Source organism: Phalacrocorax carbo, chromosome 10, assembly GCF_963921805.1.
Source record: "Phalacrocorax carbo chromosome 10, bPhaCar2.1, whole genome shotgun sequence".
NCBI lineage: Eukaryota > Metazoa > Chordata > Aves > Suliformes > Phalacrocoracidae > Phalacrocorax > Phalacrocorax carbo.
The window spans coordinates 25469018-25495942 of NC_087522.1; the positions used below are offsets into that span (position 1 = coordinate 25469018).

Consider the following 26925-nt stretch of genomic DNA (forward strand, 5'->3'; position numbering starts at 1 on the left):
TTCCTATAGAAGGTCTTATCCCTCCTGCCTCCCAATCCTAAGCAGGCGTGGTAGCTTAAAAACCTTTTTGCTGCTGGATTTTGTTGAAATACAAAGTAGACCTTATCAACAAGCACCTCTTGTCTAAATCATTACTGACTCTTTCAGGACATTCCAACAGAGTTAGGAAGCAAGGCTTCCCCTTACAAACACCACACACACCCCCCCAAAACAAAAACAACACACACACAAAAAAACAACCCCAAACCAAACAAAAAAAAAAGCCAACCCCCAGCCACCCCCCTTCTGCAAAAATCCACACAAAAAAAGCCACCACCAAAACTTCCTCTGTGCTCAGTAAGAAGCCAGCAAAACCAGTTTAGTTATTGGATATGTCTCACCTCCCCAAGCCCCTTATTCCTGCTCAGCTTCTCCTTTTTCAGCCCGTGCAGCTGAGTACACCCTCCTCTCTCCTGCTCCTTTGAGATCTTAATACTATTTCTTCAGTTCCCAGACCCTCATCTCCTCTTTCTTGAGCATGGCAAGTTCTCAATTTTGTAGTTTTCTTCACTAGATGTAAAAATGCAGGGTTCCCTTTCACTTTCTTTGATTTCTCCAGTTAAGGTCACTTCCTTGCCCAATAACCCTTTCACTAATCATCTTTAAACCCAACACTGATCACCTCAGTTTGCAGGTAACTTATTTTTCAAAACCCCGTTTTCCACCCAAGGTCTCCCATACTGCTCACTATTTGCAAAATTATAAGAAACAAGAAGTGAAAAGGAAGGAAATTTTCACAACACTGGGTTGAGATCTCCCACAGTTAAGGGAGAAGAGATTCTCCAAAGCAAATATTTCAAAGATGAGGAAAGCTCCTTTCCTTATAGCAGTCAACAGTGGAAACCACGGAAGGCTAGAGAAACATCCAACATAGAAAGGTAAATTCCTAACCATGTTTATTGACAGAGCCTTAAATTTTTACCTCTAGGGAAACTTTCAGGAAAAGAGTTTCACAGAATTGGGCCTTTTCCCCCACCCTTCAATTCTACCACGGTCTGTGGAATCCAAAGAAAAGAGGTAAGAAAGCAACCTGTAGTTCCAGGGAAAGAGGTTTTTCTCTATTCATCTAATTCATGCTAAACCCACCAACAGTGACACTTTATCAGTTCTCACCTAGCTGGGATCAGCTGCACAGCTGCTGACACAATGCAGGTACACAGTAGCTGCAAGGCAGCTTCTCTCAGCCTATCCCAAGACCAATGAATGTTAATTACAGTGCTTACCCTTCCCTCCCTTCAAAGGGCAGCCAGGACAGAAACTAGAATGTTACTTAAGAGGGCAGACACCCTCAATACACTTCTTCACACTGCCTGTTTATTTTTCATTAATATTTACAGCAAAACCATATAATTTAGTTCACAGATAACGCTTTTGCAAGGGAGGGAAGAAAGAGGTACTTCTCCCTGTCCCTCCTCTCCCTCTAAAACATTCGCCTCCAATGACCATCTAAAACCAGATGCAAAAGGTAGAGTTGGGCTTTCGCTGTGCTTTATGTGAGCGGACACTGGCTGTGTTAGACACTGAGTACTGAAGTCAGTCAAAAGTGTGTCATCTACATTCTTAAACGTTTTTCATACAAAAACTAGGATGTGCCTGTAAAACAGAGAAGCACCTGCAGAGAAAAAGTTAAGACATTCAGTTTTCACAAGCACAAGTCAAGAAGGGTATTCGTACTGCAGCCATCTTCATCACTGTGGTCCCCACAGTCATTGTCTCCGTCACACTGCCACTGAGCAGGGATGCATGTGCATTCACCAAAAGCACTGACAGCACACGTAAAATGATTACGTCCACAGGAGCATTCGGTGCTACTTGTAATACCTGTAAAGGAAGAAAGAAAAAAGATATTTAAGACATCCATCTATTTTAGGTTAAATGCATTAAATACAAAGCAACTTAGCAATTTTTCTTTCATGTACACACTATATGTATGAACACATACTCTGCTGCAAGGGGAAACATTCACCCCTCTCGTGCTGTTGAAATAGGAGATCAAGTCCTACGCAGAGTTTCCTGGAATGGTGCTATTTGAAGGCAACAACAAACAGCAACCTGCCAAAAAGAGGCTTGGGAATCAGTTAGCTGAAAAATAACTCAGCACTAGTCACAATCAAATTCAAGGAATCCCAGGCATCAGAACACCCTTTTTATTTCACAAACTCAATCTTCTCCTAGAGCACAGTGCTGCTGCTGCTCCACTTAGTTCTGACACCACAATAGAAATGATAGCAAAGATTATACTTCAGAGAGTTATCTGAGGTCCTCTTCCAGATCCTGAACTTTCTAGATGCAAACCTTTTCCATGTCACTACTTTAAACATTTCAGACTCCAGTGAAAGAAAAAAAAATAATCCTTATTTATCTGTTGAGATTAAACAATGACATTATCCTGTGTGTAACTGACATTTATGAAAGCAAGAGGATTTTCAACTCTACAAACTGACCAAAAGAAAAATGCAGTCCAAATGTCAATATATAATCTGATAAGAACATTTTTTTCCAGCCTTAAAAGTTAGCTTAAGGAGCTCCTAACCCTCTTCTCCCCTCTGCCAGCTACAGAACCCCATGCAAATGCAACTATTTATTCCATTCTCCCACACATTCTCTTAATAAATCTCTGCCTTGAGAAAGAACAGGCTATAGCCCGCCTCTCCAAAAGGAAAAGGTCATGCCTAAACTTCTACCCAACGTTATCTAGACAATCTACATAATCAATACCACTGTTAAACAGATTATTATTCTATCAATCAACAACCCCCTCAGGGTAGTCTGTGACTGGATTCTTTTTGCATGGTTCCTTCTTTCTGCAGCTCAAACAAACCTAAACCTCTCAGATTAAACAATAGATTGTAAGGACAGAAGCACAGAGAGGTACCTGCCCCAAGTGGTAGTTATATACATCCTGAACTATTTGAAGACTTCTTCATCTCATTGGTTATATCTAGGGTATCTGTGATGCACCACAAGCTGTAGCAACATAAAAACCAAAAAAAAAAAGCCTCATAATTTCCTTATTTTCCATTCTAATTGAGAAAAGCAGTATCTGCAAAATTTAACGTAACTGTTCTGCAACTCCCAAAACAGCAGAATTCCCTCCAGCGAAGACACCCACTTGTGCAAGTTAAGCCAAGATTTAAGTTTAGAGGGGATGCACTTCTTCCATGCTAAATTTCTTCTGCAGTGAAACTGGTTGAGGAGGTTTCTGTCAGCCTCTGCTGCCTCCTCCCAACAGCTACACTGCAGGTTCCAAGGCCTTGCTACAAACTATTTTCCAGTCACATCCACAAGCTGCTGAGTTGGGCCAACCAAACCGGCTGCGGGGTCTTGCTTCACAGGTGGCCATGGGCATAACCAAATTCTGTTCTTTCCCCATCTCTGATACAAGTCATCTTTAAAAGGTTCGGTAGAAAACATACATCTCAGGATTTTACTGTATACGTGCTAGAGAAAGTGGCCAATATCTGGTGTAACAAGGGACAGAGGGAGGAAGAACATAAGGTGAATAAGGGACAGAAAGAGGGTGAGGCAAATGAAAGAGGGCAGTGGGCAGATCCTCAAAGGACTTAACAGGTATGGCCTGGGCAAAGGCTGACTCAAAAAGACAAGTGGGTGATGTAGAGTCAGAAGGCAAAAAAAGCAGCACAGACATCCCTAAGGAAAAGCAATGCATCACCTCTGCACCATGTACGGCTATTAGAAATAAACACAAGGAAATTCAGAAGAACCACAAACCTCCCCAAAAATCCAACAGGTTCCTTCAAACTGGCAGCACAGGAAATTCGGGGCAAACCACCTTCTGCTGTTGCCTACCACTATTTAGAAAGGCAGAACTAGCTGCATATTGTATCCAAGACCACTGCTGTTTAAATCACCTTTGCCAATCGCTATCCTCAACAGTACCCAAAAATACTTATCCCAGCTGCTTTAAGCTCCAGTACCCCTTCCTGTTGGAGTACACCAAGATAATAATCATCTTCATTACCCCTAGAAAAAGACAAATACAGAAGTGCTAGTGACTGGCTCTGTCTTGCCCAGGCTCCAATGTGTCTTAGGATAGCTTCAGCGACAGGGAAGGATCAAACATCAAGGCAACCAATTCTTAAACTAGGGGAATATGTTTAAGAATTTATTTCTGGATATGCACAAACGAGAGAGTTGGGGAAAAATTTAAAAGTGAGTTAGTTTAGCTCCTGAATAGAAGCATGGAGGTACAGCTCTGCAACAGCAGAGAAAGAATTAGCGCAGCTGTGCCAATCTGCAAACTGCAACTTAATCTGCTGTATTGTCAAACACACATCTTCAAAAGTTGCTCCTATTATCAGGTTATATATATACACACACACACACATACACACACATATTAAATCTGTTCCTCCCACCTCATAAAAGCTGCTATGTTCAATCATCTCTGGTTTGTGTTTTTACCATGCTATAGAAACTGTCTGAAGCTGAAGGATACATTTTGACCCAGACACCAACACACTCATATGTGCTAGCCTGTATCTGTAGTGCTGTTATGTAAGCATACTTTGCTTAACTAGTCCAGATTATGACCTTTGTGAGTCTAATGCTTTGTGATTTGTGACCTCTAGTGTAACCAACCTTCTAGTCATTATAACGATGCATTTTACAAACCAGGATTTACCCTAGTCTTACCTTTGGACAAGCAAAGCACGTTACTGTTCAGAGAGCACACTAATTCCAACCTACAAACAGTATCAGAAGGGCCAATCCTGGATGACTAGTCTTTACTCAGTAAAATGAACAGGTTGAATGGAACCTGGGACCCCCTGCGGATAGCAGGAATCTTCTCAATGATTTTATTGTGGATTGTGTTTCACCCTTGGTGTCCCATGATTATTTCCCAGTGCTCAGAATTCCAGTGACATTACCCTGTAACTGTATCTGTAACAGTAGAGGGCCAGGAAGGATAAAGATGAGAGGCATGTTTTCTCCAACTCCCTCAAAGACAAGCGGAAGTAGGACATTTGGTGCAAGAAGCCTTAATGGAAGACTTACTCTTTAACATTGCGCTCTCATTAAACATAGGGAGCGTGAGACAGAAGGCTAACCAAGCGCTCATTAGGGTGGAACATAAACCTCCAGTGTCACGTTTCAATCCCAGTTAGTCAGGGGTCCAGGAACAGGACAGAAGTCAGCACTCACTGTTCAGGCAACCGGACCAACAATCAAAGCAGACATATCTACTTACACTTCTGCACATTCTTCTGGAGCAGGAGCAACGAGAGGTACCTGTGAGCTTAGCCGTGACAAACGGTTTTCATAAAACTTTTCATTACCCTGCAGGCTCGGACATTTTACCAACCCTCTATGTTCAGAAACCATTTCAAATTATGTTTTCAAAATAAAAATTATTCAAATCGAAAGAAAAAAAAATCAATTCAAAAATATGCAGGGGACAAAAACCAAACATATTTTAAGAATGCAATATATACAAAACAGTACACAAAAGCTAAACAGAGGCATCGCCAGGTGCTGAGCTGACATCACACAACTTTCCTGGCCTCTCTTGATACCTCATGTAACCACCACACAAGTTTCCCACTCTCTCGCTTGCCATGGGGTACAAGCAACCAAAAAATCATCTTCACTCTCTGTCGTTTGGTTCTCTCCAGATGTGATAGCAGCAGGATCCAGTAACCAAACAGTTTTCATAGCAAAGTATTATGCAGCCTCCAGATTTTAAAAACAGGAAGTCAGTCTAAACACAGGCCTCATACTTAACATCTGCCATCACCTTAAATTTAGCATGGTATGCTCAGTTTCTCCAGACTCCTTCCAAATACCCTCCCCATCTTCATGTTTGTCGGACAAATTAAACGTCTCCTGAGGGAGGGTGGGTTCCCCTGCGCGTGCGCACACACCCCCTTAAAAAGATAGTTAGGATCTTTGTAATTCTATGTCTAAAGTTGGCAAAACAGTTATGTCATTTCTGGCTGAAAAGCAAAAGTCAATAATCATGCTGTTATTTCTGCACATCTTTTTTTGGGGGGGAATGGGTGGGGTTGTCTAAACAATAAGTTGTTACTCTGCCTCTACCCCCCGCCCTGCAACTTTTCATTAGGCCAACTATATAGCCCCATAAAGAAACACCTAATATACAAAGCTTCATTTTTGCTGATGAGGTCACTTGCAGCCTTCAGAGCTATTACATAAGAGCCCTGCATTTGCCACAGATTCACAGAAACACTGACATTACAAAGGAAGCTTAAGGAGACAGAATAATTACCAAACTGAACTCTGTGGCCTTTGTTTCGTTAGGGACAGCAGATTTCTGGGGGAGAGCAAAAACACTGTTTCTTTTAAGTCTTGATGGCATGCTTTTTTCCAAAAGGAGAGATGCTAATTCTATTTTCAGTAAAAATACTGACAGACGGCAGCTCTTACCACTATTTTGTAGCAATTCAACATTCTACAAGCTGTCGCTTCAACAAGGAATCATCTAACCACCCAGGCTGGAATGGACCTCAAGAGATCACCTGGTCCAACCTTTTTGGGGAAAGGGAACCTAGATGAGATTATCTAGCACCCTGTCCAGTTGCATCTTGAAAACCTACAGTGACTGGGACTCTACCACTTCCCTGGGGAGGTAGTTTCAGTGTATGATTGTACTTACTGTAAAAAATGTCTTTCTTATGTTGAGATGAACATGTTCCTGCTCTTCAGGGTCCATCGGCTCTGTCAGACCCTGGCAGCATGCTAGCAATAGCAGGATTTTCTCACAGTCCCATAATACAGATGAGGTTTCCTCAAATGGATGTTGACCAAGAATACCGCATGAACAACTGCCAAAGTTCCCGGCATCTATAGTCAACACCATGCTGCCTTTCTACATCATCTTTCTTTCCAGGTACCAAGAACTGACTATTTAAGAGACTGCCACTCCATGCCACCCTGCTAGTTGCATCTTTTCCTTTTCATCTTAACACAGAAATTCTTACTGTTATCTTTTAAAGTAGGAGTATTAAGTTCACAGCCATCGGTTTGCTTGTGCCCTCCTGCAATTCTGTACAACCTGCATGTAACCCGTAACACAGGGCAGCAGAGCTAACCACGGCTAAGTATCCATTTATTTCTCCTATACTGCAAGGAAAATAGCACGAACGGGTTTAGAAAATCCAGAACTATGAAAATATTTGGCATGATTTAGAGTTGCACATTGTTCAGTTCAGAATCAAAAGCCTCTGGAAAGAACAATCACTCTTTTGGTCTAGGTCTTAGTGACACATGGATCTGGGTTCCTTCCCCTCCACGGACAGGCACCTAATTCTTCATTTCATTGCCTACAGATGACCTTCAATGGAAGGCAGAGATCTTTCTGCAACCTCGTTGCTACAAGAGACAAAACCAAAAAGATGATAGTACCAGCTTTTATGATTTTAATCGTACCATATAGAAGTCCCTGGCAGAGAACAGAAAGTACAAGTGGATATTGAACAGGTGTGAAAATACAGTACAAATATTTGACAGTTACAGTGACAGGAAAAAAACCAGGACTGTGTAGATCTGTAATATGAATAACGGAATTAAATGGAAAATGAGAGAAATAAAGTCCTAGTAGTGATGGGCACAAAGCTGCAATTTTTCTTCCCTAGAGAAAGTGTGGAAGGGTATCACCAGAAGCATTTTTGAACAAATTTGGACTAAGCATCAGAATATTTTGCCATGGCTTCAACAGATGCACCTAATTTCTTGTTTCTGTATTTTAACAACCCATGAGTATCTGATTGTTTATTCAGAGTTAAATGAATTCTGAGGCAAAGCCTTTAATGGCCTCTTTAACACCTTGCACACCTGTTGTTAGAAGGCCTGTGTCAGAGACCATTTTCTCTCCTTTCTCCTCTTCCAGGCCAGGCTCATTTTTGCCTTGATGGCGGCAGGCCTTGGATGTTTCGGATGGCCTTGAACATAGTTCAGTTGATACATTTTCCTTCTTCATCCAGCACTTCTCAGAATGTTTCTTTAGCAAAGCAGCTCAGCTTTCTTTGCTTGCCTATCTTGAGATGAAATGAAAATTTTGGACTCTTCTCTCTTACCCAAATAGCATTTTTCACTGAAGGAAAGTACAGTTAATCCAGCTTTAGAAGAGGGATTTGCTAACCATTGTTTAAGCCCAGAGCTCTGCTGGCAGACACAGCAAAGGCAACGTTACAGCACAACAGTCGGATGTCAGAAGGGGCACCACACACTGATAAAAGCCAACTGTTTTCTCCAACTCCCATTACGGAAGCATCCGAAGCAGTTCTGACTGGGTACTTACATGGCCTCCACGTACTTGAGGCCTGCCTAGAGTAAGATTAACCTCACCAGGAAGAGCGACCCAAAAGTTTGCAAAGCTTTAAACAGAACTGTTTTGGTTTCGTTTGAGGAAGAATGTGATAGTGATATGGTTAAAAAAAGAAAAAGTAAACTAAAAAAAAAAACCAAACCACCCCAGAACCAAAATCCAAAACCAAAACCACACCAACCAGCAAAGAGAGGTCAAAGATGTTACAGCTTTTTGGTAATTGAGTATCGTGCCTACTTTGGCAGTCTCCAAGTGAGGACAGAAGTTTCCCAGGCTTCGAGGTTCCCCTCTCGGCTTGCAAAAGCAGGGATCCCTCAGCCCCGAACCAGCTGGTTCTCAATTAAACGCATGGCTGAACAAAGTTCTAGGGAGAGGCACACTATCAAGCACAACCACCCTTCAGTTCTCACATTAAACTGCACAGCTATGCAGATTAGGCCTGAAAAATGTTATCCTTGATACAACCACAAGGAATAAGAAGCTTAAGCAAGTGAAATTCCACAGGCCGTCTGCTAATTAGGACCTAAAGAAAACAAGGGGTGGAACAAAAGTGCAAACTGAGCTAGTGTTTGGTGCAGTGGGTGTATGCATGAGGTAGAGCGAGACTGGAACAGAAGCCATATTTTCAGAAACAGCACATAGGTCAAAAACATGTTTGAGTCCTTTAAAAACATGTTTGAGTCTCTGAGGCCCAGTTCTGATCCCACAGAAGTAAAGACTACCAACCCCACTGAAAACCTCACCCTGCACCCAGGGAATAGGAAAGCATTTATAGAAACAACTGTTGAAAAAGAAATACTGAAGAAGGATTTGATTTGATCATAAAAAGACTCAAGGATCAAGAAGCAATTGTTAGAGTTACTTTTCCCAGATCCTTCAAGTCATAAGTTAACACCTTGCAATAAACAACATGACTATAACTGAGGTCTCTAGATACTCGTCCTAACTCTATCCATATCTTCCACAGCGTTTGACAAAATTACTTCTCCCCCTCTAGAAGTGGGGATGCAACTATTAAGTCAGCACAGTGTATTAAGATTTAGTGTTTAATGTGTGTTTCTGTATATCCAGAGTCTTTGAACAGAAGGTGCAGCTGAAGGGACAGTATTATTGCCATGAAATCCTAGTCAAAAAACTAATTCAGGTTGCTTGGGCTACCAGCACGCTCAGATGAAAAAATCAGCTGAAGGACCATAAACAAAAGATAATGAGATATAGTAGCAAGTTAAGCTGCAGGGGGTAGAGGCGGCTAGCGGGCATCACAGGGATCAGCATTAGATCCAGTCCCGTTAAAAAAAACTTACTCTCTCTTCCAGATTGTTAATGATCATGTTAAAGGACCCTGCAAATGATACCAAAAGAGGAAATATTCTTCTACAAATGCCATAGAGGAAAAAGAAATAATATAAAAGGGACCTTAGAAGATTAGAATTATGGGCAGGAATTGAGATCCAATCTTGAAAAAAAAAAATTTTTAAAGCTGGTGCATCTGGAGGAAAATAATTTGAAACAGTCAAATAAAAAGAAAACTCTGGGATGCAGCAATTCCTAGAGAAATCAAGGAGCAATAATAAAAGACAAGCTAGCCATTGGTTTGCGCTACGATACAATATGGCAGCCAAAAAACAACTTTAGGCTAAATATGCGTAAGTGTCACAACATGAAGGAAGCTGTTTTCCCTGTGCAGAACCAGGGTGTAAGATTGAGTTCCACACTGAGGCTGCTACAGGTAAACTAAAGGACATATTCTAACCAGCAACAAAATGTTTATCAAAGGTGTGTTATGGCACACTGCTCCCTCCAGACTTCAGACACGTTCTCTGTGAAGCCTGACCCAATGTGGCCTTTTTTTCCCCCCTGCTGACTATTTAGTTCTTGAAATCAGGCAAAAGGCAACGACTATCAATTCTGTACGTTTCTTTTTTTCTAAATAGGAGTTTTATTATCCCGTTTCCTGAGCAACCCCTCAGTTGCCTATGGAGATAGGTCAGGGTGGACAACGCATGAAGTCCCAGTATAGAAACAGGAACCTTTCAACCACCAAAGCATGTTAAACACATCAAAATGTCAGTCCAAAGTCCCTGTCCAAAGGTAGGCAAGAGGTATCAGGTAGACAACAACTATTTCCAAGGGACTGAGAAATTCTTTCAGGCAAGACCAGACAGGACAAAGTCTTATCTGAGTCACTTTTCCTCCTGGTCCTCTCCAGGTTCCTATGCAGCTCTCTCCTGGTAACACCAGAACTACTCCGTAAGAAGCTGGTAAAACATCTTGACTCTAGTTTCCAGATCTTTTGGCTGAAATGTGACCGTACTGTGATGCTTTTTGCATATTTACTTGCCATTAAATGGCAAATGTCCCACTTCCTCTAGCTACAGGGTTCCCTCAAACATTTGCAGATGGCAGAGGAGTCAAAAACAGAGGTTTTGTTCTGTAGCTCTGCATGCCTGCCAATGACTGCTGCCATCCAGGAAACCAAGCACCGTATCAGCCTTGTATTGGCACTGCTTCAGGTGTCAGGTCCAATGTGAACAGAAATAGACATCTTTTAGAAAAGGCTTTGAGCCTTTCAAAATACTCAAGACAATTGTTCTCCCATTCTCTCTACAAGTATGTTCAAAAACATTAAATAGTGGGAGCATCTGTCTTCACCTTCACAGATTCTTGGTAAAACAAAGACCACAAAGTCATGAGCTGCAGTATACCACCTCTGACATTCTGCTTCTCACCTCCAAGGCCCTTACTGGAAGAGATTCAGCCTCCTAAATCCTTTTAACTCATGTATTTACATTTTCTCTGTGGACTAATTCATTTTTCCTACATATAAACTTGGACTCCAAGGAGCAAGAGCATTATGCTTCCCAGCTTGTGAAATTTTCCTCCTGTTACTGTTAAAAGCATCGCTTCAGCCTTGGCATTTCGTTATCTGTAGATTTTCTCCCTTAAGCAGAGAGCATTTCATTCATATGGCATTATGAAGTGAAGAATGATACCTGAAGGATGCCATCAAGAAACATGCCATCGCCTTACATAGCTGCAAGCTCCTGTGCAACTGCATGTCCATAGACAGCTGCAACTAAGAATACAAGGGACAGATAAGTGCTTACCCACAGCACTAAATTACTTGCCATGCAGGACCATTCCACTTAAGCACATTAAACAGAAATGAAATACCATTCAGAAATGGACCTATTAGAAGGTTGCTGCTGCACAATGTCATTCAGGAATATCATCATCCGCTCTGGAACGGTGCAGGAATGTTTAGCTGGACCACCAGGGCCTGGCAGGCAGAACTATGTGACTCAAACCCTTTCAGAATACACACACACACGAAAAACACTTTAAAATACTACCTTAAGCCCACATCACACTTTGCAAGAATTAGTCACCTCAGCAACATGAGACGCATAACTTTCCATTTCTTTCACTGTATTTTTTTTTTTAAAACCACACACTAACAACTTCTATCCTTTCCTGTCCCATAAGGGTTGTGAATCATTTACTGCTCATTTATCATTAATCATACAGTACAGCAGACACTAAAATTTAAAAAATAATGGCACAACAGCAGAAGTGTTACCAGAAGACCTTCATGATACCAGACAATTTGCTAAGTACCAGAGAGAAGCAACCTGCTGTTTTAAAGAGATTATCCATAGGAAAAAGGTAATTCTGATGTAATTCACCTGCCCTAGTCACCAAAGAGTTTCGCTAGCATGAGAGCACTTCAGAATGATGCTCATTAAGCAGTCAGAAATCCTTCTACTATATCAAAGTTCATGGAGATAAGCTACAGACTAGTAGAGTAGGATCTCTAGATTAGTTGATCAGGACTAGTGAAACACTGGAGTTTGTTTTCCCAGTTACAGGACAGAAAACATTGGTATTTTAAGTTCCATAAGCTTTGACTTTTCCATCACTTCATAGACAGATGGATTTCTTTTATCCTTCTCTTCTGCAAATGAATTTAAATGAGGCAACAAGGGGAAACAGGCACAGAGACATAAGGGCACTACTGGCATTTGTTGATCCAAAAGGAAAAACATAGGCAGCTTCGATTCACAGGCACCTTAAAGGATATTTCTGTGACAGCAGTTGATGTATAAATTTGGGGCAGCCATGAGATCCACATCCGTGTTTTTAAGATTTTGGACAACCAAAGTGCACCTACTTCCCTAAAGGCAAAGCACCACTTTAATCAAATGCTGCCACTTAACAGCCTTCAGAAGGAAGAATTTGGGCAAAGCAGGCTCTCGCTAAATCCCTAGGAACAGACCCCTGCTCTTGCTGCTGCAGTGTTTGGTGAAAGGTTTGCTTCAATCGCTGCTGTCCCTCAAGTATACCGTAAATCTACTCAAGTTGTCTTTAACCTAGCTAAGCTGGGTTTTGGTGGCAGTAGATCGCAAAAGCACAGAGCTGCAATCCACCTGAAAAAGTCAGCAAAAGCAGCAGAGTAAATACCTGAAGCAATTATCCTACAGTGAGCCTTACATTACCTCAGCTAGAGCAGTACCCAAGGTTTACCACAGTCACAGCAAGGATATGCTCTGTCACTTCTGGGAAGCCACCTTGAAGAACCTGAGCTGTTTTGGAAGCTCTGAAGCTTTGCAATCCTCCCCCTTCACTGAATAGAGATGAATGCAAGCAGCCTACACCACCTAATGCAAAACTGCTTGGCATCTGTCACTCATAACAGCAATATGAGAAAACAAAGGTTTCATTTGCATCCATGCATTCCTCCCTCTTTTACTACACTCCTCTTAGTTTAGGTAATCCAAGTATTAATTTTAAGGCAAACAAACTTTCGGTACTTTCCCAACATTCATTCCTGTCATGTCCTCTTCCAAGCTGCATCTTTGTGATTGCTTAGCATCTGAGAAAGACAGAACTGTAATTTCACTGTGCATGAACTAACACAACCTGACTTGAGCTAAAAAACAAGCAAAGAAAAACCCACTCAGTTTTCAGTTTTGTATAGGATAGCTATACATCCTCCTGTCTGCATACACCCTTGAACAGTAATGGCCTCCAACTCTGGCAGATACTACTGAAGAACTAGTTGTGAGTCACAGCATTAAAGAAAACTGAAATTAATGCCAATTAATTTTAATCTACTGCCTGTAGACTGCACCTGTTTAATTGCAGCTTCACAAGAAGCTAAGCTGTTTTGGGTTGGGGGGGAAGGAAAATGGAGTGGTCAAAAGAGGACAGCTAAGAGGAGGAAGCACTACTGTCATCTTTGCTTGAAAAGTAGTGCTCAGGGGCTTTAGGGAACCAAGAAAAACTGATAGTAGTATTTTTCAATTTGGGTTGCAAGGATTAAAGCCTGGTAAATGCACTTAGGAAAATTCAGAATACAAAGGATCCTAACCAGCCACCTTCTTACCACAGATTCTCCAAGAAATTGGCCCATTTCCCTTTAGGTTCAGAAGCTTCTTGAGCTTCTAGCTTCCTCTCCCACACCACTTAAAGTCTTTGTTAATTACCACATCATTGCATATCCAGTGCTCTTTGGATCTACAAAGCACCCATAATCTTGCTCACAACACATTCAGAAGCCGTTTTTGACCTGGCCTTCAAGGTTTCACCTTGCACTGGCTCTCTGAAAGTTTGTCCCACAGGAAATTATCGGCCAGCCTCATTGATCTTTCAGATGCTCAAGGCACCGGACTAGCTGTAAGGACATTCTGCCATTCAGAACATATCACAGAATGGCAGGGGTTGGAAGGGACCTCTGGAAATCATCTCATCCAACCCCCCTGCTTGACCTGGTGCACAGGAATGTGTCCAGGCAGGTTTTGAATGTCTCCAGGGAAGGAGACTCTACAACCTCCCTGGGCAGCCTGCGCTGCTGCTCTGGCACCCGCACAGGGAAGCAGTTTTTTTCCTCATGTTTAGCTGGAACTTCCTGTGTTCCACCTTGTGCCCGTTGCCCCGTGTCCTGTCATTGGGCACCCCTGAAAAGAGTCCAGTCCCATCATCCTGACACCTGCCCTTCAGATACTTTTAAGTATTGATAAGATCCCCCCTCAGTCTTCTCTTCTCCAGGCTGAACAAACCCAAGTCTCTCAGCCTTTCCTCCTAAGAGAGATGCTCCAGCCCCTGACCATCTTGGTAGCTCTCTGCTGGACTTGCTCCAGCAGTTCCCTGTCCTTCTTAAACTGGGGAGCCCAAAACTGGGCACAGTACTCCAAACATGGTCTCACTAGGGCAGCATAGCGGGGGAGGATAACCTCCCTTGACCTGCTGGCCACACTCCTTTTAATGCACCCTAGGATACTGTTGGCCTTCTTGGCCAGAAGGGCACATCGCTGGCTCATGCTCAACCTGTTGTCCTCCAGCACTCCCAGGTCCTTCTCAGTGGAGCTGCTTTCCAGCAGGTCAACCCAACCACCTTCATTGGGTTGTTCCTCTGAAGGGGCAGAACACTGCCCTTGCTCTTGTTGAATTTCATTTGGTTCACCTTGGCCGAGCTCTCGCTGGATGGCAGCACAGCATATCATATATCATATATGGCATATCAGCCACTCATGCCCAACTTTTCTCCAAAAGTAGAACCCAGAACATTCTTTTGTTAATTTAACCTATTCAAGACAAAAGCCATGTTCCTCTGGCTTGATCCCAAAACACATCAACATGGACAGTCATACTCTTCAGGAGATAAAAACGCAAGCGTTGTAACGTCCTCCTTTTCAGGGAACCTAATGTTCTAGCTGGACTGCAGTTGTCCAGGCACATAGTGCAAGGAGACGAGTTCTGCCTCCAAAAAAGCCCATTTTGGCTTTTGTGGGCTGCAGTCAGATTCTTCCCATCATTATGGCATGATACAGAAAAGGCCAGGTTCCTGGACAAGACAGAGACTGTTCTCTTACAGGCTCATTTTAAGTTTATTTTGGTCTTCTATAAAGAGGCCATCACGTTAGCAGTGGAGCATCTGAGCTTTGTAGTTTTCCAGCTCTCTGCCACACGAGAGACTGGGAAGCCAACCACAACAGCTCCGCTTAGCAGAGGAGTTCTCCAGGGAAGGGGTATGATACACAGTGCGGTTTTGTGGCAATAAGGAGGCAGAAGCTCATTTTTGCAATCCCACAGGCAGGAGGACTTCAAAAGCACAAACCACAAGATAAACAGAGCTATCTTGGGATGAGAAGAGTTGTTCTGTATGTTGTTTTCTAAAAAATAACCCCACACATGATATTATGTTGCCCTGAGAGGATGAGCAACAAAGAGGCAATTATTAACTGTCCAGACTGAGCTGGAAGAACAGGGGTGGGCCTGGCAAAGAGAAAGGTACCACACAACCACAGAGACATCACAGCAACTGTGCTGCCTACCAGAGCACCGGATTAGCTTAGAAGTACAAAAGAAACCTTTACCCATAACATTTGTTAAATATACATATACACACAGAGACACATATATACACACGCGTACATACATACATGCACACGCATGTGCACTCAAAAACACAAGCTTAACACAAAAGTTTTATGGGCTCAGATGGGATAAGTTCTTTCCAATAGAATTGCCAACAGGAAAAACAAGAACGAACTTCAGTGTTGGGGTTTCTGCAGGGCAGCTATGCTGTACATCATCCCCCATTCAGCTCACCCACGTTTGTTTGCTTTCTAGGCAGCTCATGAAGCACCAGCCTACACCTCCCACAGCACCTGGACTTCAGACTCCTTTGCAATACTTAGAAAGTGGTCACAAAACTCTTCCTCTGCTTCAACAGGAAGCCTCAGGTGCTGCCTCTACAAACCCACAAGCTCCACAGTTCATTTGAACTCACACCCCAGAAAAATTAACCACAATAGTGACAAGCACCAGAGGATCCCCTACAGCCAGTTTCGTACTATTTACATTGGGTTTCTCCTTCAGTTTCAATGAAATAATAACAACAGCACTGACGCAAGGGGAAGAAAATGCACAAAAAGCAAAATGGCCTAATTATGGAAGCACATCTTTGTATGGATGTGTGTTGCCTCCACTCCTACAGTGTCAGAGCGCCACCTTCTACTAATGAACAATTTCAACACCTCTTAAAAGCTGAGAAGTATTACCTTCATTTCAGAAGCAGAAAATAGAAGCCCAACAGCACAGATCTGTGAGTATTTGGGCACCTAAGTCATTTAATATCAGTGGAAAATTAGACATTTAACTGTCATTACACATCTGGCCAAAGAGATTTAGACCTGACTCTCATTATTACAAAGTACTCATACCTCCCACCACAGGCACTCTTCGTGCTTGGAAACCCAAGCCCTAAGCGACTTCCCAAAGAGCTTGTGGCCAAACTGAGAAATTAATGCAAATCCTACCCAGTCCAAGTCCACTTCTTAACCCAGGGAACAATTTGCCATGCCCTACCTAGCTCCTTACCCCAGAGAGCTCGTTAAAACAAACCTGCAGGAAATCAAAGTCACTATTGCACAAATGTGGACAGATTTACACAGGCTGCTTGGGAAGTCAAAATAACACCTCCTGCTCCGCTTCACCAGTCTGCTCCCCTATGCTCCTGAACCCAAATTAAGTCAGATCCAAGTCCTGCTTCCAAAAAAAAAAAGGTCATAGCCAGACTCGCCAGACTCCTGAGACCCTCCTGGGGGTCCCAAGTTCCCGTATTAGCCTTACGATTATTAAAAAGGCCAACATTAAAGGAAGTCCAGCCCTGAGGCCACTGTTGATCTAATAAACACTGGAGTTAGATTTCTCCGCAGTGAAGAGGCTGACCGCCTGATGGCACAAAGCCAACTTTTAAATGCTACTGTTGCTCAGAGCCCTAAATTAGTTTTGGATGTGGGGAGTTTGCCTTGAGCTACAGCCAAAAGAAACATAGGAACCAGAGGGAAATTTGTTAAATGTTAACAGAGCTGCAGGAAAGGACTGCAGCAGGACTAGTAGGTGGCTGGGAGGAAGGAGGGGAAGCCACAAACAGAAGGAACAGAAACAGGAAGGAAGACATGGGAAGTGAGCAATGAGTAAGGAGATTTTTGTGCAGAAGTGACTCCCCAGTCCAATTCGCCCACTTAGCTATAAGAACAGCAGACTTTTTACATCCCATTTGTTCATAGGGGTTTTTTTGCAACTACAGCAGTTCCCTTCTATCTTCCTCTCTCCACGTTCAAAATACAGAATAAGAATCTGAGGAAACTCTTATTCCCGACTCCTTGGCTCTGTCTGTGCTGAGTTACCATGAAACCCGATGCTCATCCTTGGTCAGCTAAGAACAGATGGGTATTTCCAGTCTCCCTGCCTGGGATCTTGACAGATCCCATGTTCTTCGAGGGAGTGGTACGCAGCAGCCTGCAGGAGCAGCTCTTGCAGTAAGCTCTCTTTTCATGAGGAGGATGCAGTGAAAACAGTGCAAGACCCTGCCTGTTCATGCTGTTCTCCATTTTACTGAGGAATTGTAGGGAATTAGACAGCACAATGCCCTTCTTCCCTCAAATACTCAAACACTCAATCTAATACAAATGTTTATGCAAAGAGAGTTTAAAGGTACTCCCATTTTTACTCTTTTTTTCCCCATCTCTTTTCCCAATAGGAAGGAGCTGAGCATGAAGACTCCCCCCCTTTGGCAGTTGCTTCCTGTGAAGCCAAGCCAGTGAGGGCACAACCTGCACTGGTAGCTTCTGATGGAAGTGACCAGAGATACACGACAAGAAAAAGGAAGATCAGCAACTTCCATCTCAGAAAGCTCCTACTGCCTCCACAATTCCTTCTCACCTGGAGATTGATTAGAAGGAACGAGGAGCTTTAGATTGCAAAAAGCAATCCATCATCTTCCCAGGGCCCACAGAGCACCTCTGTTTGCTCCAACTGTATCTCCACTCTTTCCACCTCTCTACAGAAACACCTCCGAGCCAGTGGGTGCACATGTGCACAGGGTGCTATAGAAGAGGATAAAACGACCGGAGAGCATACTCAGTAGAGATCTTATGTGTCATTCTGTATCGTGTCGCACTTGAAGCTGAATGCTGCTGGGAGGCGAGAGTGTTTGCCCCCGCTCCCAGTCTCCTCACACTGCAACAGAGACCTCTTCCAAAGCCTGAAGGGTCTATTTGAATAAATCATCTGTGCTTCTCAACAGAAGCAGCAAACTACAAGCATGATATTAATAAAGCAAGAGAATGAGCAGAGGGCATTCATCCATGTCCAGACACTAAATCAGCTGAGGGAAAACATGGGTTAAACAAAACCAGATGTATCACAACATGGGACTTTTTTTTTTTCCCACACATTTGAAATGAAACCAATATATAATAAAAATGAGTGTTTTCACTCACAGAAAGGGGTTTCTAAGCATCTTGAAATTCCATCCTACCACTGCTGAGATAGGGTATGTCCAAGGTGTCCATCCACCATCAGTTTCCATATCAGTCCCCAAAGTTCAGCTGAACTACAGCTTTGTTCTCACACAGATTACAGCATTCTTAAATACTTACCTAGTTTTTTAATGCTATATCCATCACAGGAGCACTCATGTTTCTGCCAGGGTTGTTTGCAACAATTCCCAAGGAGTCCATGGAACTTTGCAGGTCTCTCCACAGATTTTTCCTATTGTCATATTCAGGGTTGCACAGAAGGAGACACAGATATGGACGAGGGTTGCTAAATTCTGCAAAACTATTAAAATATAGCCAACGGACATTTGAGCAAATCCCCATACAACCTCTCCACAAACAAAATAACCCTAAACTTTATTTTCATTCTTCAGGCACTTGTTTTTCATGAGATCCAGTCTGTTTACAGGTCCCCTGCTGTGCACACAACTCCTTCCCCAAATGACAGAAGTCCTCTCTCACACAAACATGTGAACACAGACTGGGCAACACCGACTCTGGAGAGCATCCCCCTCCCCCATGAGCCTTGTAAAGGGTTAAGACCCCGTTATCACATGCTGGTAGGCTGACAGCTTTATGTCTGTAATGTCTATGTGGGTTTAAGACTCTCCCTTTAATCAGGTTCCATTGCAATTAATCAGTGGGTTTCTTTATAAGAAAAAAAAAATAAAAAAATAAAAACCAGCAAGCACTCTATTCAGCCCAATTCAATCTGTCCGGCCAAATCTCATGACCAGCTGGAATGCCCCTTTCCTAGCCTGCCCAGCAGGATGCCCAAGAATGGCGTGTGAACGTTTCTCTCTGCTCCTGCTCCAGCGTTAAAATGAACAATAGTCCCTGCCAGTGTCATTCTTCAGCAATTCATCTCTTCCTGTCATCAGAGTCTTTCGTTCCTTCTTGCCCCTTCCACCTTTTTTGTATGAAAAACAACAGCAGATCAGCAGCGATATAATAAAATAAAATTGTATTTACTTGGGAGATTTGGGGGAAGTGGCAAGAAGGGGGCCGGGGAGAGGAACAGTCCCCATCCCCCTCCTGCAATGAAGACACAGAAGGGGAACGTTCTCAGGCCCCAGCTGACCTGCTCTGCTCCGCGCCTGCTTTCCCTGCTGCACGAAACATCGAATTTGCCAGGGGGGCTGAAGGGGGGACAGGGCCCTTTTCTTCTGGAGGATGTTGGAACTGCAATTACAGAGAGGTAGTTTCCGGGGGGAAATGGGTCTCAACTCATGTTCCCTGTGTTTCTGATGTGCAGACCTGTGGCCTTTACTCCGCACTCTCATTCATCAGGTCAAAAGAGGCTGAAAGAGGCTGCAAGCACAGTGTCTAGGAGATACTTGGATCTCCTCTTTGGGAAGGGGCAGAAATAGGAGGAAGATGCTATGGAACAACTCCAAGAAAAAAACAATATTATAATATATACATTATATATACACCTATTACATACACGTGCATATTCCCCAACAGAGTGGGAAATGTGTCAGTGTAAAAAACGAGACACCACTGAATGGTCCCTGAGGACCAGGTTAACCACAGAGGCAGCAGTAAACACCCTGCTAAGAGACACACCACAGCTCCAAAATACCAGCTCTCTCTCTGCTGAGGAAACGAGGGGCCAGGTCTAGCATTACAAAACCTGGAAGATTTTGATAAATTTACTTTTACAGGTGTGAATTTAAAAGGGTTGCTTCCTGGTATGCAGAACTGAACAACAGTCTGGCAAAGACAGTATCTCACACAGCATGCTTCAGAAGAAAATAAACCCAGCTGCTATTGATTACACAGGGCATTTAAAATCTATTATAAGCAAGTTAAAAAAAGCTTTAATGAAATCCCAGAATCAAATTCACCTGCACTGCCTTTAACAGACCTCTTCCGTACTTTATGACATTACACAAACCCCACATCACTTGCAGCACAAAGTCCTGAACTGAATGTAAAATTATTATATGGAATTCATCCCTGTAACAATCAAGCAGTCCATAAACACAGATTCATTTGTCTTCACATCTTACTGCTGTGATTGGTTTCATCAGCTCCATTTTATAGATCGCAGCCAGAAACCTCTGTTCCTAGGCGTCCAACCTGAAGAGCCAAGGAATGGTTAGCAGAAGTGTTGGATGCTCGTAAAATGCAACAGAATCACAGGGAGAAATGCAGGTGGTATAAGAGTAAAACACTGTGCCAATCAGGCTAGCCTTAGGCCTCTCGAAGTCGAAAGTCCCTTTTTTTCTAAGAAAAAGGACAAGCAACGGAAAATAATTTGAAAGAAAAGTTGCTTTGTGGGCAAGGCCACTACAGAGAAGTAGGACTTGGAAGCAAGAGGAACAGGCTAGATGTAGGAAAAGAGAGCACAAGGCAGTGTCTCCCATCTCACACCTGCTACCCAGAGCCCTCCTTCCACCTACCTACTTTCCCTCATCCCTTTTCTATCTCTTAACAAGCTTCCCTACTTCCATAATCCAATTCCTCCTAAACTCTTCTCTTCCTCCCACCCCAAAAAAATGCCCAGAAATTGAAACCTGATCCAAATCAGGTGCAAACACAGTCACCTTTCCTCTGTTCCCACTGAGCACACATACTCAAGTGTACACCAGGTGCAAGCTGATGGCAAAAGAGCAGCTAAGCCATTCAGATGGAAAAGAGCTAGCAAAGAGTTAACCCTTCAAAATTACCCGGAAGAATTTGTACAGTCAGACAGGTTGTATTATTCAGCGTTTGGCATCACACAGCACTGTTTCTGTGCACTCGCTTTATGGTCTTGTGGGATGACAGACTCAGCTTCATAGAGAGCTCCATGTTATTTCTTGCATTGCAACACAATCTTTAGAACTGCATCATATGACGCAGAAACAGCCTACTGTAGCTGCCTCCTCCTCCTCACCGCCTGTAGGCCAGCAAAAGGAGCACTCAGCCCAGAGGGCAGCCTCTCAGAAGGCATTATCTAGGCTACAGTCCATCTGTAGCCCTGTGCTTGGGGGAGTAACTGGCGCAGAGCTCCTGCTCACTTCAAGCCTGACTCTAGACAGTCAGTGTTCATTGCAGAGAGAGCTTCTGCTGTAAGGTTTTTTAACTCCAACTCAGCACATAAAAGTACCAATTCTCAAATATTTACAATTCTACCATACATGGGTGAATTTCAGAGAAATCAAAGAATCTTTAAGCCTCTTCTGCTTTTTTGTATTTCTGGAGCATGGGAGGCTTAACAAACATTCTCAAGATTTTCTGTACTATGGCAAGATTCTATACATAGTGGGGGAGAAAGTATTTTCTCTCTATCTTTATTCTCCAAACTCACTCATAATTTCTAACTGAAGTTTCACAGACAGTTTTAAGCAGAAACTCTTCTCTCTCTCCCTCAAGTTTCAGTCTGGAAAGTTAGAAATTGGTCAGACTTTAATCAACTGAAAAGAAAAAGAAAATCGGACAGGGATTGGCCTCTGTGGCACCACCCCTTTCCCACACATCATCCCCCTCTGCTCCAGAGGTATCAGGAACTTTCTCTTGAATTTCTAATTCATTAACACAGTCAAGCTGAACTCAAAGCAACTGTTCTCAACTTGCACTTGAAGACTTCAGCTTCTATTTTAGTTCTCAGGAGAAACTGCTTCCAAAACCTCATCTGTTTTTCCAGCTGTATTAGATGGTCTGACTAAAGTTGTTCTCTCTGCCTACTAACTTTGCCTCACTTGTAGCTGTGATGCTCTAAGGATAGCATACTTCTACAAATACTATATCATGAACAATACAGAAGGAAGGGGCAGTCACCAGATGCCAGTGAGGATAAGGATGCTCAAAAATCTCCATAATTATGTACATTCTTTTGACTCAGGTCTGTATTTGGCATATTAGTAATTTCTTCCTACAAAGAAGGACTTTTATTCTACCTTTCTCTCCCAATGAGAAGCAAGGATGTCCCTTATTTAAAAGCATTGGCTATATCCACGCTAGGACCTTTGCTGCACAGCAAAGCACGGCGTAGCACAGCAGCCTTGCCTTCCCTGCACATTCTCTCACATGCCGACACAGACTAAGCCTTTACTTACTAAATTCTGCCAGTTGCTTGGAGACTGGATTCAGTTTGGAAATTTTGCTGGGATTTAACTGACTGGAAATGGCAGATGAGCCAGGCCTTGGAGAGAGAGTTCAGGAAGTCCATATGTGCAGCCCCTAGTTATGCTCACCTTAAAGCCTTAGACCTTAGAACAAGAGTACTCACTGCTCTGGGAAAATATTGACACAGGTAAGCATGTCCTGGCCAAATTTAATTTCTGACATGAGACACCTGGAATAAGGATGACGCTTCTGGCATCATTCCTACTATAACAAAAGCATCACGTCTAAGACAACACTTGAATCTTTTAACACACAGCAAATAACCCTTGCAACACAGCTTAGCCAGTGTAAGAATTTAGCCCCAAACTATGGGCATGCCAAGCTTGCTGGCAGCCCTGCAGGGATGGAAAGGAATGTTTAAAGGAGGTGGCCTGGTTACTTTTTCCCCATAATTCTAGGGAGAAGTGGGCCCGTACTGTCTTCTTGAAACAATCAAGCAGTTTCATGGTGTTTAGATATCTCCACTGCAGCTTTAGAAATGGGGGACACAACCAGCACATAGATATGAGCTTACCTGACTATCCCAGGACTACAGTAATCGGCCAAAGGAACTTCTAAGGCCAAAACCTATCAGTCAAATTGCAATAGTTTGCTTTAAAGAGACATCACTTCTGATTTCTTCCACATCTGGAGCTGGGACCCAGATCAAATAAACTAGAAACAGAGAGATAATTCACAGGTAGTAGAGGGAATATGAAATCAAGCATAAAAACATAGGGAACAGTTAAACAGAAATAAGCTAAACATACTTAGCACAAGAAAAGGCCATGCTTTCAGCTTACACCAACGCTTTGGATAAAAGCGCCCAGAAGGGGCTTGTCAGCTAATGTCTCCTGCTAAAAGGATAACAAAAAAAGGAGACTGGCTGAGCCCTAACCATTATGTGTTCTCTGCCTAAATCTCCCTCCTCCCTCAGATCCAACACTGACGTCCCCCAAACCCACTCTAGCTTTCGCGCGGATGCTGAATGCTGACAAAGGCTCCCTTTAGAAGTCTGGACCACAGAAACCAGAGGTAAATCCCTCCACCCATCTTCCCTTCCCTCACATACACAAATTTTCTTTACCCCGCTTCCACCTCCCAAACCCATCTCACCCTCCTCTCCTCTGAAGTGATTAAGGAAAAGCTGTAGAAATATTTGCCCAAAGCTGGAGCCTGTCGCTGGGCCCAGCTGCATTGTTGGTAGGGATACACACAGCAAACTTGCACTGTGAGGAGCCCTGCGGGACTTTGGGCACTTCGGGGAGGCTTTGTGAGCCCAGCTCTGCATGCACTACCCAGACTATTGTGAAAGGGAAAGAGAAAAACCGTTACAAACCCCAATGCTCCCCCACCTCCATCTCTCCCGCCTCTACAAGTGTCCCCTTTCCACCAGCCGCCACCTTCCCCAAGACAAATCAAGAGGGGAGGGGGCTGCTGCTGAAGAGAATGAAAAGGTTTCCTCAGTTAGATTTAAGGCAACAAGTCAGAGCTGCAAGGAGTCCTTTTGTCCACCAGGGAAGCCTCCCACTGCTCCAGAGCTGGGCCGAGCAGGGATCCTGGGGGCCAGCTTTCTGAAGGCTGCCATTGATTTGTCACTGGTGATAAGTGAGGCCGGGGGCCGTTCCCACCGTCGCCTGCAGAGGGGATGGCTCTCCCACAACACCCGGCAGGGGAGAGGGGCGGCGAACGGGAGGAAATGCAGAACCAGATGAGTCAAAAAATCCTGAATGGCTTTTTTTCTCTAATAAGCAGCAACAAAAAGGAGCGACTGTGAGGAGACCGAGACGGGAGGAGGACAATGGTCCCCAAGGGGCAGCATGGCTGCTCACCAGCGTGCGAGAAAGAGCAGGGGGCAATTCTTCAGCCCCTGCCTCCGAAGGGCCTCCTAGTGCCAATTCGGTCAAACAACATTCCTCCAAAAACTCCCCAGCCACTCCTTTGCCAATAGCAGGAGGTTTTTAAACCTGCTGTATTTACATAGAGACGCTCTTCTCTCAAGCAGATGTCACTGGAAACTCGTTCTTCTGCTTTTTGGGAAGGGAAATCTTTTCTCACAGTACTAAATAAATGAAAGAGGCTAATGAAGCACCGTGTCTAAAAGGTGAATTCCCAAAGCAACAGGAAATCTTAAAGGAGCACCAGAGCTCCCCCAGGGAACATACAAACAGAGCAGCAGCTGCCTGGGCAAGACCAGATGCAGATGGGTGAACTGAAAGCAAGACAAAAGGGGAAAAAAAAAAAAGGCAGAAAAAAAAAAAGGAAAGAAAAAAAGAAATCAGTAGAAGCAGTAAAGATCCTTGGCCTTTCTGATGTAACTAATTAGGAAAGACCATCAGTACTGGTTCAACTTGCATTATAAAACATCTTTCTTGTGCTCCAAGACACTGAGGAGGTTTCGGAGCACAGAGGACGCCTTTCCTTCCTTTCCCTGCCGTCACCAAGACCCCTCAGCTAGCTTCCACTCCAGCCAGGCTGATGCTGAGGCACACAGGCCTTGTAACACGGCCTGAAGACCCAGAGACTCGAGTCTCCAGAGGGAAAGGAGCATCACACCTTCCAGTTCAGTCAGACTAGACCCAGCAACCCAGAGGATCTGAGCGGGCAAGATCCTACCTCAGGACAGTTGTGCGCAGATCCTAAAGGACCAGTTTACAGTCCAGCATGCTAAAATAAATGGAAGTTGCTGAGCTGTAAACTGTGACATTCGGCAAAGTTCTACCTCATATTCAGCCATTCAGAAGCACAGGGTGGATCACTGGGAGCAGTAATTATTTCAGATATCCTAGTTAAAATTTCTTGCTATACAAGACAGCACACCCTCCATGGACCCTTAAGCTGGGGATGAGCACAATATCAGAACCTTAACAGATAAATTCCAGTCCAAAAATTTCAGGAGTTTAAAAAACAAACAAACAAAAAGCACCACACCATCCCAAACCTCTCATTCGTCTTTGAGAACCAGCCAGCAGGCAGTTAGCCCAGAACACAAGTTTAACAGGCTTCTTGCCAGAAATATCACTCTGTAGCCAAGCAGTCACATCCTAAACCAGCCAAAGCTTTTGAGCAGTCCTAAAGTGCAACCCAATTAAAGCCCATTGAAGACTTCTGCCTCTTAACAGGAGAGGACTAAGTATCTCCTCAGCTTGATGAACTAACCGCTTGGACCACTGCCGCTGCTAGGGAACCTGGAAATAGGCTTATGTCCAGCAAGACTCCAACTTGCACACCTGATTAATCTCAGTAGTTACGTGAGAAGCAGAACTAACAAAGCCAGTTTCAGATAGATTCATCTCTAATAGTCAATTTTTGTGCATCTGTTGCCAAATGGAGGGAGGGAGGGAATCCTTTCATGTCTAACAAAACGCAAACTCACAAGGAATCTTCACCCACAGCCAAGCTGCTTCTGTGGTGCCTTCTCTTTATTGTGCTGCCTATTTTCATGAAACTTTTTTATTCTCTGGGACCAGTTTTTTGGGTGAGAAGATACGCACACACATTGAAATAAGCACTGCTCCCATACAAAAGCAGGCTAAAAATGCCTGCAGATTTTTCTTCATGAGAGGAGCATGTATTAACAATATTACTACAAACTGCTTCTGACACTACTTCCTGGACCAGGTTCCAGGATCTGAAGTTCATATCTAAATAAAAGACACAGATTCCTCACAAAGCCCACAAATCATTTCAGCAGACACATCATTCAGCCCTGGAAGAAGATTTTTTTGATACTATTTGAAAGCCTTTTAAGACTCTTCTGCCTACAGATGAAAAGTTCACCCTACATGCAGGCGTACCGCCTTCTGCTAGACCATGATCTCAGGGCCAAAAACCATGACAAGACAGCGTGGCGTCTTCTGTTCAGTCTTACAGATGCATTTACTGTGATGACTCAAGAGCCATTTTCCTTCTGTTATTCCACTGTACTTTGGGGAATAGGGTGCAACAGACAAATCAAGTTGAATCAAGCTTTTTGAGGCAATTTGTGGGCATTGCAAGGAGTGATGTTATTCAGCCAAGTATAGAGTACTTCCTCTGATCAAAGAATGACCCAACCCCATCACTGCTATAAATGCTACCTAAAATGACCGGATAGCAATAAAGATGCTGCAGAACACAGGGCTACTTCTCTAGTTA

General features: G+C 43.5%; 1 protein-coding gene across 2 annotated transcripts in view; it reads right to left on the bottom strand.

The window, feature by feature from the left end:
* Positions 1–26925, bottom strand: part of LRP4 (LDL receptor related protein 4) — an 82996-nt gene that overhangs the window by 39734 nt on the left and 16337 nt on the right. For both annotated transcript variants that reach the window (XM_064462586.1, XM_064462585.1), the window contains exon 2: positions 1714–1860. In XM_064462586.1, the coding sequence (XP_064318656.1) occupies positions 1714–1860 (147 nt within the window). The remainder of the gene's footprint in view (positions 1–1713; positions 1861–26925) is intronic.